Genomic DNA, 15,523 nt, shown 5'->3' with positions numbered 1-15,523 from the left:
ATATAGATTTACTTTGAGGAATTGGCTCACAGTACTGTAGAGGCTGGCAAGTTCTAAATCTGCACGGCAGTCTGGCAGGCTGGCAGGCTGGAGACCCAGGGGAGAGCGTTGGTGTGGCAGCTAAGTCCAAAGGCAGAATTCTTTCTTGCTCAGGGACCTCAGTCTTTTTCTCTTAAGGCCTTCAATGGATTGGATGAGGTTCATCTACTTTATGGGGAGTAACCTGCCTTAATCAAGGTCTACCGATTTAAAGTTAATCTCATCTGAAAAATACCTTCACAGCAACATCTAGACTGGTGTTTGACCAAATATCTAGGTACTGTGGCCTAACCAAGTTGACGGATAAAATTAACTACCACAAGTCTATGTCCTGTCAGCTTGGCACCCATGGACATATCTCCCTACATCATACATAATCTCAAAGTAACAATAACAAGGTCATACTTTTGCCTGACATGATACAGCTGTCCGGCACACAACTGAAAACACACATTTGCCCCAAAAAAGGATGCAAACACCTTGGGAGACGTTCCCACTTCTCCTTGACACCTTATTACTTAAATACTATGATGTACAGTCAACAATACTTAACTACTATCAGGTAAAGTCAATACATCTTACATGATAAGCGAATAAGAGAAGAGAGAAAACAAAGATATTTCATATACACACAAACATATTCATACCAAAATAAGGAGTAAATACTCATGATAATTATAGTCCTCCTGTCTATAACTGGTCATGTGATTTAGCTGGTATTTATAACTACCTCCTTCCACTACCCCTTCCGTATTCCATCTGTCCTCAGCAAGTACCTCAGTGGGTCGTGGTTCTGTACCTGGTGGGGTGATCTAACCTTCGTTCCTGAAGGGTCTGGGCCATCATTCATCCTGCCTGAATTGTGGTGTTGAAGTTTTCCATTGACTTGTTCACAGGGCATGGTAATACTAAGAGATACCTAACGGGTCTCCTGTATTCCAGACACACACCTCTATCTCCGTTGTGATACAGCAGCCCAACTTCCCCTTGGTAACCAAGATCAGCCTCCCCAGCCAGCACAGTAACAAGAACTCCCGTTTTTCCCTGTTGATTGAGAAGCATGAGGAGCCCAAAGTGTCTGGGTGGCAGAGTCTTAACTTTCAGTCCCATGGAGTCATTGTGTCTCCTGGTGGGAACATGCCTCCCTTTGGGACTCAGACGTTTAGGTCAGCAGAGCATAAGCTTGCAGTGACAGCAAGCAATATGTTACTAGTGGATCATGGGGAACAATGGTGAGCAGGGCCACTTCCATTTCCACCTCTTGCTTCCATCGTAATGGACCAGGGATTCTTTGAGATGTATGGAGCAGCAGCACTCCTGCTTCTATAAATTGTCTTTCACTAGCTTAAAATTCAGTCTCCTGCAAAATCACTGCAGCCCAGTGTGCACCTCTGTGTTGTCTCTTATAGAGAACATAGATGTCTTTGTGTTGCAAGAGTCCAAATGTGGGAGTGAAGGCCACTGCTCAGTGTACCTTGCACACAAATGTGACACTGATAAGAATGATACATGGAAAGGTGACACAAATGAGCCATCAAACAGCCTTTGTTGTAACTGGGCCTATAATTAAACACTCCCACAGAGTAGTCCCCTTTTATTCCACTTCTGGTTTGGCTATTATGATCTTCTTTTGCTGGACTGCAGAGAAAGAAATCTGCGTGAACAAGATTTCTATCAATTCATCAAACCAAGTGAAAATATGTCTGTTTGCCATATCAAAGGTAATGGCAGAAATCCATTTTTAGGTCCCTCTTTTGCTGTACTCCTGTGTGAAATCACCCGCAGGGGAAGATATTTGTCTGTACAAGAACCCTTGTTGGCCTTAGATGTGACTGACTGCATAAATTTTACTGCCAGATGAACTGGTTTTGCAAACCAAGCACGGGGCTGCGGAAACCAAACTGGGATTGCAGTGGGCAAGCACGGCCTGTCCCTGGGTGACAGTGTCACAACATAGAGAGGCAGGGGCCCTGGTTTCTGCTTGTCTCCTTAACAACGTGATGTTTAGAGGATAAACTGTTTCCCAGGTATTTAAATCTTAGCCATGTCTTGGTTTTCTGATATGGACAGACAATTGGCATTGTGACTGGGGCACTCACTGATTTATTTTCTGTGTTGATTAGATGATTTTGTGGTTATTTCCTCTCTCCCAGTTGGAGAAAGAATGGGAGGTGAGGGGTGAGGTTAAGTATTCTAGATCTCTAAACACAACCAATTTTGCTGTTTGTCAGTAGAGTATATCCCATGCCCACATTTGGTATTTTCTATGTTGTGGCCTAAAAGAAAGAAATATTGCAATATTTATTTAACCATAGGGATTTAGCTGGGTTTTTTTCCTTAAAAAACAAAAAACGAAGAAGAGAGGGAAGAGGAGAAATAAGAGGAGGTAAGAGGAGGCTAAAGAGCAATAATAAGGCAAGTCCAAAGAATTTGAAAAAGCTCTGGTTTCTCCAGGCAATTTATTTCTAGTTCAGTAAACTCAGAAGCAGAACTTCTGCCATTTTTAATAATAAAAATGATTTTGTTAGTTTAGTGCAGAGCCAAAATTCAGAGGTCAAGCATCAACTCGTTTATGTTGGCATTTCTGCGGAGCCAGGTCTGTCTAGTCTCCCGGCCCTGAATAGCAACTGGCTCAGACGCAACGGCCATAGATCAGGACCAGGCAGAGCCTTTCGTCACAAGATCCCATCCAGGCCCCAGCTTACAGCCTGCCCAGCAAGGAACAGCTTCCTCTGGTTCTGCTCCCACCATTCCACTCCCCGGCTCAAGGTGTGGTCCTCAACCCTTTGAGACACACTTGGCTGCCCAGCGATGTGTTGTCATTGCTGAGCTGTCCTCTCCTTCACACCCCAGGATATTCAATAGAGTGGCTGAGATTGTTGCCCCAAGGGTCGACCCTTCAATCGACAAATAAAGTAGGGACTCAAGAGAACTTGGGCTCCCCCAAATCCACTTATATCAGCCCATCGAACTTGGACTTAAAAACATGGCAGCATTATATTGAATTATGATTCTCTCTTTTAAGAGTCATTTTACTTCATCACTGATAGGTCTTTAAAGTACCCTAGTACCTAGAATCTCCAAATTGTGTAATCTGGTTCTTTTAGAAACAGGATTGGGATTATTTATTCCTTCTTGTTCTAGAAATCATGGTTAGGTGTGCCAGTTGATTTATCTTTATATGTGCATTTTATATCACAGAGCATGGAAGTACAGACAAAAGGATTCTTTTTTTTTTTTTTTTTTACATTGCAGAGTATCCAGGACACTTTTCACAAACTTAATTAAAAGTCTAATTTTCCTAATTTTTCCCAGGTATAACTTGCCTGCTGAAATTGCCAGGCCCATCTCTCTACATGGAAATTCTTCCTAGAAGCTCTTGAACCCTCATATTTACCAGCCTGTGCCACATACCCCTGGGAATGACTTCCACATTCAAGCAATGTCCAAGGACACTTAGAAATATCCTCAAATTCATTTCTGAGTAGCTTCCTTATGCAGTTCAGAACCAAGTTTCGACTCTCACCATTATCCTGTTTCCAAACGGCATGCCTCTTTCAATAGCAGGCTCACATCCAATAGACGCCTCTTGTTTGGGCAAGACAGCCCGTCTTTTGGAGTTTTCGCAGTAATGTCATCCTTGAGCTATGGTCTGAAATATCTGGTATGTCTTTCCTCCCCTCATCATAGAGCTTAGGAACACTTAAGTGCTTGAAAGTGTTGTCCTTTGCTTATGTGTCATACGTGAGGAGTCTTTGGGGAAAGTTCTCTCAGGTTCCTCAACTTTTCCAAAAAAAAATTCAGAAGGCAGATCCTGTCAGGTCAGCAAGAGCAGCCCACAGCTGTGTGTGTGTGTGTGTGAGTGTGTGTGTGTGTGTGTACGCACATGTGTGCGTGTATGCGAGTGTGTGCATGTATGTGCATGTATGCGTGTGTGTGTATGTGTGGTGTACACAAAAAAGAAACAGAGAGAATATATTCTTGCTTAATTTAGATAGAATCATTGTTTTTTGTTTATCCAGTTCTGCAATCCCCTTTCCTCCTAGCTATTGAGAAATTTTCTTTACCTCTTTTTGTTTCTAATTTGAGCTTATTTTCTTCTCTTCCCAACTGTATTTTCTCTGAGCTTCCTTCACTCTCCAAGTTGGATCTAAATTAGATCTAAATCTAAATGTAAATCTCTCTCCTTTTTTCTCAGATAACACCAAGTCTCATTGCCCTGTACCTAACTTTCCTAAGAAACGCTACCAACTACTCTTTTCCAGGTCTTTCCTCTACTTCACAAGTGACAGTTTCTTTTTTCCATTGAATCATTGTAGGGTGTTTTGGGGTTGCTTTTTGTTTTCTTTTGAGATAGAATTGTGGTATATCTCTCCTTAAGAGCTAAAAGAATCTTTTAACTTTACATTATCTATTAAATCACAATTAGTTCTGGTCTCTAATAAACCCGTGAAATCACTGAGCAAAAATAACCAGAGTCCAACATCAGGCACATTATAAAAGCTGTATTACGCAGAGACATACACCATAAAGGGACCCTTTTAAAGTGCACTCTCCAGGAAAGAAGGACAAAGCAGGCTTACTGTCTCAAAGTGGTTGGTACATATATTCAAAGTAGAGCTTAAACTCAGTCACTTTATCCTTCATCTTACACCTCTTGAGCGTTCCCCTAGTTCACCCCTGCTCTCCCCTGCTATCTTCTTCTTCAAGGTAGGAAAAGAAAGCTGCCCTAGAAAATTACTCTCTTCGTCACATATTTACTTGATACAAATGTACTTTGAAACGGCTTTCAAACCATGCAGCTTTCTATTTGTATAAACTTAGGCTCATTAAAGTCATTAGTTTATTAAAACTCAACTTGGATGTTTAATATCAAAGCTAAAATGAAAATTTGGTCTGTCCTTAATTGATGTACTGAATGTCCCGTTAGCTAACTAGTAATCATATTGAAATGCCAGCTGGCTAAGAGCTAGGTTTAATCCCGAGCTGGACGTTAAAGAGCTTTGGACAGCCTTATCATCCGTCTTCCAAGCCACGCCCTCTGGACAATGGCTTGTGTCCCAGATAGATTGCTCCAAGTAACACACAACTATTCTCCTTCTGTGTCACGAGTGCTTCCTGATCCTTGTTAGCTAAGAGACCTGTCAAGGTGGCAAAAGGCAGCAGCAAAGTAAACAGTGTGTGCAGTGTGGTAGTGTTAATTCAAAGTGCATCCCTTCTCAGCTTCTCAAAGCTACAAGTCGGATAAATGCAGGCAGAAGTGTGTGTGCAGCACAGAACCGACAGCATCTCCTGACCGGCTCCAGTTGGCTGGGAGAGGACCACAAAGTACATTTAGACAACAGCCCATGTTCGTAAATGGAGATAGGAAGCCTCTACCTAAAAATTGCCTCATCCGTAACTCGGAGATGACTTTCCGTCCCCTTCAGTGCTCCAGAGCAGTTCCTGTTTTCTTTGCTTAGGGAAATACAAATGAATATTTCTTTGCAGATCACAAGCGAAGCAGCTGGAAATATACAGAATTTTTGTTGAATTGATTGGTTCTTTAAATGAATGCTCTATTGGGATAAGTGCAGAATCCAGACCTGAGGATCATCCTATGACCCTCATTATTTTTTCTATAAATCTCTAAAGAGTAAAAATAAACTTTTTCTCACACTTTAAAAAAAAAAAAATCAAAGCTTTCTGTCATTATTTCTAACATTCAGTATTTATCCAGATTAATCATAAAGCTTGCCTTACTTCTCCATTTTTGGACTTGTTTGTTAAATAAAAACTTTGTCTACTGTCTATTAATAAAATTTCTTGGGTGACTTCCAAGCTGTCTCTGCCATATAAATTTCCATGCTATCTATATTTTGAACAATTTTAGAGTGAATTTTGTTCGAATTAAATGGAATTAGAGTACAGCTGAATGTGTTATCATTCTACAGCTATGTTCCTGGAAAATGCTTTGTATTGCATTTATCATTCAAGATGATGGTCCCATGTCCAAAAAAGGGATAATTCAGGTATTGTTTCTTACAATGGCAAAGGCATTAGCTTTAGAAAAATGAATATGAAAATATATGTCATACTGATCAAGTCAGAATATGGGAGCCAAAATCAGAAATTGAGAGGAATTCAAATCCTTTTCACGGGATAACTTGTACCAACATTTTTCCTGTTCCTACTGCTACATTATTTCAAATACCAAATCCAAGTTTAGGGAACCTCATATTCCAATCCACTATCAACAGCTCTCAGTCTTCTATCCAGACTCTTGCCTTTTGTAGTGTCCCTCCCCATTCATCATCCTTATCACTCTCCTTTGACTGACTCCAGGTTGGAAGATGACTTTTGGAGTCAGTGATTAGGAATCAGCACTATGACTTCCCTGTCAACGAGTTTTTGTTTAATATTTTACATATGAAAAATGACATTGGATTATTAAGTTTAAAGTTTCAAAAATTGAAATACAACATTGGTACAGGCCGATTTTTACTTTTTTCTTTCTTTAGTCTGAAACGTCTCCATAATTAAATTCATTCATCCATTCAAAATAACCAATAGCAAGTAACCTGTAGTAGATGCCTGTACTATGCCAGGCTCTGTGTTTGACCTTGGTCAAGAAAGACACAGTCCCAAGTTAAGGGACTAAGAGAAAAAGGCAATTTAATCAATGATTATATAAGGGTTATAAGAGGGTGCTATAAAAAATAACAACAAAGCAATACCAATAATAATAACAATGAAGCCAGTACGGATTGAATGCTTTACATGCTTTATTTAATTTAATTTTTAGAGCCACTCTATATAGTAGGTACACTTATTATCCCCACTTTGCTGATAAGGAAACTTGGGCCTGGAAAGGTTAAGAAACTTGACCATAATGATAACTGGAAAGTAGTAGAGCTGGGATTTGAATCCAGTTTATACAACAATACTGAGTTAGTGGTCTTCTTTTCCTATCATTTTATTTTACACAGAAATTCATGAATCAAAAAGTAAAGCACATTTAAGTTCATTGGGAAAAGCTGAATTAATCATTTCAAATTAATTAAGTAGAGCTGTTACAAGCTGAGTCTAAGGTATAAATCCATCTGAGGAAGTATTATCATGTGGTTTTCTTTCTAGAAAGAAAATCAGAAAATGATCTTTAGTCTTAGCTACCTTGTTGCTGCTAATATATACATAAAATCAAATAAAAAGAAGGGGGGGAAGAAGGAGGGAAAATAGGAAGGAAGGGAGAAAGGAAAACACCCACCACCATGGCAGGAATTTACGCTAAAAGACTATGGTAGGGACAGAGTCCCAGAGAGCAGTTTCCAGGCTCTCAGCTAGCAAGCGCGGATTGTGGATTGCGGATTGCGGATTGTGGTTTGCAGGTTGCGGATCCTGCGGCTCCTGCTTCCTGTGTCTCTAACCAGCCTCTAAGGAGAATATAGTGGTATGACTCCCCTACCTATGGCTCCGTGGGTGTTCCCTTTTGGCCTCACCATGTCCTACCTTCTTATGTGGGGAGCGGGAGCAGAGACCTCACATGACACTCTGCATGACAACTATCTTTTCTATGTGCCATTTTCAAGACTGTCTTTCCTATTTTAGCCATCTTTTCACTCTTTATTGTAGCTTTACATCTTATTTTATAGATTTTCTGGATACCTTTCCTGTTCTCCTTTCTTCCAGCTTCCAATTAACTTTTGTCTTTTTACCAGGTTTTAGTTCTTTTTATGAGCATAAAATAAAATAGGAAAATCAAATTGATCCTTTTTTCCCCATGATACAGGATGTGGTCAAGACAGGAACAAGAGCAATTTACTAAAATGAGGTTTAACGTGCTATAGTACTTTGTATTTGTTTGTCCCCCTGCTTCTTCACTGAGCCTATTAAGTCCTTGATGGTAAGGACCATGTTTTCATTTCTTTTTCCCAGTACAAAGTTCAATGTTTGATATAGAGAAGTCATAGAAGAAACTATTTGTTGAATGGAATGAATGAATGAATTGAATGAATGAATGGATGAAATAACGAAATAACAGAAAAGGCAATACATCGGGTTACCTCACTTTCCCCCAGTAACTACTCAAATAACTATGTACTTCCAGTATAACTACTCAAGATACAGAATTTGTAATTTTTCAAAAATATATGTAAATTCTTGGGTATTTGTATAAACCAATATTTTCTTTTTTTCTTATAAAACTCTATGAATTGTTAAGCAAGTAGTTTAGAAAGGAGTATGCTGTATATACAGAGGGTGCCAAAAAATGTATACACATTTTAAGAAAGAAAAACTGTATTAAAATTGTAATACTCAATATATATCAATAACAAAAGATGAATACAAGTCACGTTTGACTTCTGTAACTACAAGAGGTGCTCAAAGTGGTTACCATCAGCATCCAGACACTTCTGATAACAGCAAACTAATGCTTGAGCAACGTTGACCAAAATGTCCACTTGTATACATTTTTTGGCACCCCCGATATAGACCTGTTTGATTTTGTTTTCAGAGTAGTAGGGCAAGAATGGAACGTTATACTGTTTCTTTCCATGCAAGGATAATCTAACCTTGCAAAGATAGTCAATAACAGTTCCTACTAGGAACAAATAGTGTCTGAATTGGATTAAAGTGAAATAAGAGTCTCTGAATTCAGCTGTGTCAGGGAGGGGTTTGGTGTTTATGGCTTCATTACCTTAAATGGAATATCTATATTTCTCCTGGGTTTAATAAAGCCAAAAACAGCCAACTCTTTGTTGAGTGATTGGAGATTTTTTGCTTTTAACTTGATGTATTTTAGTTTGTACTTAACTAGCTCTCGCACATCAGGTACTCACTGGCATTTTAAGAACAATTAGCTAAATGTTCCTCTGTGTTAGCAACAGAGTCAAGAAATAGGATAAGGAAAATCAATAAGGCCAAACCAGTTTAGGAAGAGAAAATTCACTTTCCATCACGAACATTGACCAGTTCATCAAGCTGCCTATTCTCAGAGGGAGCGGGTCTACTCGTCTCTCTGGGCCTCATTACATATAAGTAGTTCTGCTCCGAGAGCTAATTGACTTTACTGTTGTGTTCTTAGTTTTCAGGACTGTATCTCCTGTCTTTCTTCACCATCCTCATCGGGCTGGTGCTCTATTCCTCCACCTCCACGTACATAGCCCAGGACCCCCGGGTGTACAAGCAGTTCCGCAATCCTTCCGGACCGGTTGTGGACTTACCGGCCACAGCTCAGCTGGAGCCTTCGGTCACCTACACCAGTCTGGGCCAGGAGACCGAAGAGGAGCCCCACGTCCGTGTGGCCTAAAAGGACGCCCTGCCTGTCCACTGAGGACAGTGCAGTGGCCACGTGTTCGTCCATCATCTCTGTATTGTACATAGAGAAAGGTATTTATTAGGTGCGGTTTACACAGGTGGGCTGCAAGGTAGCAAATCCAAAAGCCTGTAAAAGGTACAAGCTAAACTTCACTGGACACAGGTTCTGATCCACCTGACAGAGAGATGCCTTCCTTGTGTGTATCCTGATCACACACCCCCACCCCCACCCCCACCCCACATTAATTACTGAGAACATTTTCAAACAAAAGCAAGTATTATTATTATTTGTATTATTATTGATATTCTTATTACACTGAGTTTCAGGAGGATGTTTTGTACTCCTGATGGGAACTATTGCCAGACCCACATGTAGTTAACATAAATCCCACTTTTCTATGGCAAGTCACTTTTTAAGAATCATACTTTTATTTTATTTTATTTTTTTGCACAGTCTATATGAGTGCTGCATGCCACAGGAGCTCCACCCTGAGAAGCTTCCTTATCTGAGGGACCTGGTGGCTAATGGTTTCCTCTGTTACCTGTTGGATTGCCTGCTCAATAAATATTTCGTGCTGTGACCCTTGTGGGGAGGGGCAACTGACCATCTAATTCTCTATTCTAGGAATAGATATAAAACAAATGTGTTAACTTTTTTATATTTTAATCTCTGATTACTCCAGACCATTGCCTTTCTGTTGTGCCACCTGATTCTGCTAATCAAGTCCCTGTAATAATAGGATAAGGAATGTTCCATTTCTGTGGCTTATGGGAAACCCCAGAAATAATATGATTTGTGTTTAGGATAATATATATATTTTTAAATCTTTCTGTCCCTCCTTATATCCCCTCTTCAAAAAAATATATTTGCTTTTCTTTTTTTCCCTAGATTTCTTTAGTGATGATATGGAAATTAAGGCATTGGAAAAAGCCATGCTCCTCTGCCCTCTTAATTGTGGGACACCCTTTCTGAAATACACCAGCATGGAAATTACCTTTCTTATAGAGTGTCATTGGTGGCTTCCCAGCAAAGTGAAGGTGCCTGACAACAGCTCGATTGATTTCTTTTACCACTTTGCAGTGGTAAAGATGTCGCCTGTGAGAAAGTCTGGCATTTGAGTGTTATCGGGCATCCATTCAATAACAGAATATATCAACACAACATCCTTATGCATACAGAGAATCATTACAGGGTCCTGATAAGGCTTTAAATGATATGTCACTAGTCTAGTTTTGTTGGCTTAAAATAGCCCTCTTTTCAGACACAAGAAATTAGAAAACACCGCAGACCTCTATGAATTAGAAGTAGGTTCTACATGTTAGTATGTGAACTGGTCTTTAAGTTTGGCTGGCTTCAGTAACATTCAAAAAGATCCTTGATGAGGTTACAGGGTTTGTAAAGGAAAAGTAAATGCTTATGAAACTTTGGGCAATTCAAACCAATACATCTTAAACAAGCAAAGCAAACACCAGAGGGGTCTCTATATAATAGGAGGACCAATTACAGCTTAGTCAGGATTCCCAGAGAGCCTGAACAAGGCCTAAATACGGAGGCCATAACATCCCAGGCTGTCAGCCAGCACCCATGTGGCCCTTCTGCCTGCATTCTACCCAGGGCAGGTAGTCCTGCCCTTGGAGATGGGAAAGAAAAGTATCTTCTCTGGTATGCAGATCTTACGGTCATCTGTGTTCAGTCCCCTTAAAAACATGTTTTGTTTTTTTTCCTCTGGAAAAACAATCAACATTAAAGCTATATCAAGTCAAAACAACTTTGTCAATGCCTGCTCTCTGCTACCTTTTAAGCCAATTAAATACCTTTCTCTGAATATTTTGTCCATTCCGATCTGAAGACCTTTAAAGACTGTGGTTTTATTTTTGTGTTTACATTTGTTTGGTTTGCATAATTTGCTTGATTTATTGCATTTTTAGTATTTATTTTAAGCCAAATGTTTTAGTCTTTTTTATTCATTTTTATGACACTAATTTGTAGATGTTTAGTCAAATCTTCTGAGAAATAAGTGGATGAAAATTTTCCCAGAAGACTCAGTGGACTGGGAATTTTTCTTTTTTTTTTTAATTTCAAAAAGGTTTGCAATCAATTTAGTTTAGGATGGCTAAAAGCTGCCATCTGAATTATTTTCTAGGCTATTTTAATTGACTCCATTGTATGGAAACCAAGTGTAAATGTTGAGGTGAATTCACTGTATACCCTTTATCATCCCACGTCCTTGAGCACAAGCCTTTCACTGGGGTACCTCACTCTGTCGGCTTGTCTCCTTTTAGAAAGGCTGACCACACTGAATTATCCGAGATCAGGAGTTCCAGATCAACCCTTTGGAAAAAAAGAAAATAGCAGCAAACAGACTCTTTTTCTGTGTAAAAACATTGATCCTTTGGGAGTAGGGTGGGACATGGGACATTAGCTATTTTTGTTTCTGGAATCTCATAACCTCAGTGGACACCAGCAAAAATCTGAGCTTTTCAGTCCACCCCCACTCCCTCTTCCATGAATGAGACTAGCAGATTGTACGGAATTTGATTGGATAAGTGAACCACAGTTTTCTTAAACCCAGATAAGTGGTGGTTCTCACTTTCTCTCTGAAAACTTGCACTGGGGACATAGCTTGCCTTGGTCACGTTTTCCCTCAGCTCCAAACTCTGACGTACACAACCAGGTAGACCAAGCAATAGAAAAATTTGCACCACTGTGTCCCATGAAAATGTTTCAATGTTTAGTTTAGGTATTGCTAACTCGTGCTATTAACCTTTTGACAAGCGTGTAGTATTGTTTGTTTTGGGTTTGTTTTTGATTTATAACCATTTAGTAGTCCCCAGCTAGCTACCAGTACAGACTTTACCCCATGGGTAGGATTCTATTGTCAGGCCACATAACAAAGCACACTAATCCAGACACTGCAAATGGAAAATATGAACCAAAAAAAAAGAAATTTACACTGATAAGTTAAACAAACTCTCCATTTTTGATATTTGCATGCTCCCCTATGGACTGGCTGTGGCAATGTAATGCCTGTATAATGTTTTCAAATAAAAATAAATGCTTTATGAAAGCACCGAGTTCTTGGTTTTCTTGAGTGTTTGTCTGCACTATGACAACCATGGAAGCAGTTCCTGTGGGATGCTAGAAATAGCAACGAAAGTAGATAGCAGAGTACATGTCAAAATAAAAACCAGCAAGAAAATATTTCCAAATTAGGAAAGGCACAGTTGGTCTCAGAGCTGTAGCTTCGAAAAGACAAATTGAACATGTTTGTCGTTTGCAAAATTAATTATTTGGATGCTTAAGAAGACTCTGGGCCTACAACTTCCAGGCCCACATTTAAAACACACGTACGACAATATAAACTGACCCCCAAGAAACAGTTTCTCATAAAAAAGGAAAGTTCTGTGTAGGCTGCCCTTGGCACAATGCCAGGCTTAAAGGATGAGCATTCTTCCAGAGCACATTTATAAAGCAGAGCTGTTCACGCTTCTGCTCAGAGCTTGTCTTGTCATCGTTCCCCTCCACTAACTGCAGCCACCCAGCAACGCTTAAGTACTTAGAGATGATTGTATATAAATTTACATGTTCTTGTCATTCGTGTTCACAATCAGACCTCAGAAATTAAGTGAGTCGAAAAGACTATGTGTCCAAGTTGTGTATTTAAAATATTTGTAAAAGAAAAACATTCATTTTTCAGGAAAAAAAGGAACACTGATCTTTTATAAAGTATTCTTAGGTTGACATCCATCATAATTTGCTTTTATAAATAGTTAGAACAGAATGTACTTAATATAAATAATTTTCTTGAAAAAAATGTGCCGCACAGTTTAAAAAAGAATTTTTTTCTTGAAAACTGTAAATCTTCCTCTAAGGCACTGCTTGTTTTTATGTAATAAACTCTTAGATCATAGATGAAATACCATTGAACGCCAACCCAGCCTATGTCCAAATGTCCAATCATTCTAAATTATTGGGGTCCAAGTAGTATATATGATAAAGGTATACATCATGTTTAGTCTGTCTTCCCAATGAATTATAATTTTCTTAAAGAAAAGAACTGAGTTTTCTAAATGCTTGGAAGTTCTTGCAAAGGAAAGACAAAGCAGCACTTGAATGATTTGTGTAACTGTTAGAGTGAAAGAAAAAGAAATAAGCAAAATTCAGCAGGAGAGCTGTAATTTATTACATTGTCTTGATGTTCCAAAGGAAAGCAAATTGTAACGTCTGAAATAACAGGAACTGACATCAGATCCAATTTATCTTCAGTGCCTAGAAAAAACACCTTGTACACGGAAGGCACTCATACATCCCCCTTTTTTTATGTACTCTAACTTCTAAATCAGAAATGCAAAGTACAAGGGCATTCTATTACAAAATGTTTCCTTTTTTCCCTTCTACTACTCTGAAGTACTTTTTCTGTAAAATCCCTGTTCTTGGAAAGCAAGAAATCATCTAGGCCACTTAAATGCACACTTGAATTTTTTGCAAACTCTTAAAATGTTTGTCCATTCAAGTTGGCCTTTGGATATAAAAGATTGAAGTTCTTTTTTGTTTTTACTTGCATATTGCGTCTTTTATTTTATAACACTGCATCTTTATGTAATGTACACTGTTCTTCCTTTTTTCTTTGGTTTCTTTTTCTGCTCTTCTGTCTTTTTTCTTTCTGCAAGCATAAACAGAGGGCTCACTATGGGCCACCTAGGCAGTGTCTTTGCCCTTTATTCTCTATGTGGTCAAAAATGTTTAATTCAGGAAAATTATAATACAGCTGAAAAGCCCCACACCTACCAGATGGCCTTTCATTAGTGCCTGAGAGGACAAGCCATTGTGTGTCACTTTTCAGACGGTCAGACAAGTTGCCTCCAAACATTGCTGAAGCCTTATTAACAAGGAAAACTAATGATCAGAGAGGGAGAAGGTCTCTGGGAATAGACTAAAATGAGGGGCTTTCATCTGGATAGACAAAGACTTGGTGTGGTTAAGACTAAATCTATAAAAGCATAAAAATGAGCTTGTTCACCAGGCCTCATCATTAGAGCTGGGAATGATCCCATAATGTTTGGAGGATAATTTCAGGATAGCTAAATATTACTTTACATAATGGGGAGTAATCTTCTTGGACTATTATCCCAAAGTGATGGCACTGGCTGAAAATGTGGTAGGTCACCTAATAGATGGGAGAGCTACAATGGGGCATTAAGTAGGCTGTGTAATTCATTATCCAACCCGTTAACACTTTAAAGAGTGAAATCAGGCACTATTAATAAGTGTGTCTGGACAATAAGCGTCTGTCACAGGCAAACCTGGATGTGTGGTCACCCTGGCTTTAAGAGATACTTCGGTACATTTCTCACCATGGGAAGTTGGCAGTACAGTGGATAGCCACGTCTTCCTGCCACTAGATGTCACTGTCAAAGGTAAAGCATCAGGTGGAAGCCCACCACCTGCCCACAGTGGTGAGTGAGGCTGTTTGTTACTAGACTCATTCTTGGAGGGCAGCTCCTGCCAGAGTTTCCATCTTACTATTCAGACTTTGCAAACATTTGTGGCCAGGGGTGGTGGAGAAGTGAGAGGAGTTCCAGTGGTAATATCTCAATCATCTTGCCACTGTTTCATTGCTAAGTGTGTAAAAAAGTAAAAGAACAAGAGAGAAACATGGGAAGCTAAAAGAGCCAGTACTGCTGAAATCATTCATACCATATTTCCCCGAAAAGAAGACCAGGTCTTACATGAATGTTTTCTCCAAAAGACGCATTAGGGCATAGTCTCAGGAGATGTCTTATTTTTTCATGTACAACAATCTACATTTATTCAAATACAGTCAAGTCATCTTCTGGAACACTGTCATAACGTACTAAACGCATCCGTCTGGCTGACGATCTTAACTGGGGCTTATTTTCAGGGAAGGTCTGATTTTCAGGGAAACATGGTAATTAAATTACATTAGAAGCCAACGCAACTACCCATTTCAAGAAATGCTGAATGACAAATAAATGCATACATGAATGAATGCATATTCCTCCTGGAAGGAAGTAGACTCCTAAGTGCTGAAGAGCAGATGTCTTGTGGCAGAGAAATCAAAACCATTCTGCAATTCTGCAACAACATTTTTCCCAACAGTGTCCACAAACACCATTTCTGGGATTTGGGGCTAAAGGGTTGAAACATGGGGTGATGCGTATTTTT

At 39.3% G+C, this 15,523-nt stretch overlaps 1 protein-coding gene across 4 annotated transcripts in view; it reads left to right on the top strand.

Moving 5' to 3' along the window:
- Positions 1-12,406, top strand: part of SLC35F1 (solute carrier family 35 member F1) — a 385,011-nt gene extending 372,605 nt beyond the window's left edge. For 3 of the 4 annotated variants that reach the window (XM_081038691.1, XM_081038692.1, XM_081038690.1), the window contains exon 8: positions 9,104-12,401. In XM_081038691.1, coding sequence (XP_080894817.1) covers positions 9,104-9,328 — 225 coding nt within the window. In that variant the 3' untranslated portion in view covers positions 9,329-12,401. Of the gene's footprint in view, positions 1-9,103 lie in introns of all 4 variants that reach the window. The other variant, XM_081038689.1, reaches the window with a different exon arrangement.
- Positions 12,407-15,523: the final 3,117 nt, after the last annotated feature.

This window comes from Rhinolophus hipposideros (genome assembly GCF_964194185.1).
Source record: "Rhinolophus hipposideros genome assembly, chromosome: 3".
Classification (NCBI taxonomy): Eukaryota; Metazoa; Chordata; class Mammalia; order Chiroptera; family Rhinolophidae; genus Rhinolophus; species Rhinolophus hipposideros.
This window is presented reverse-complemented; position numbering and strand designations above follow the sequence as displayed.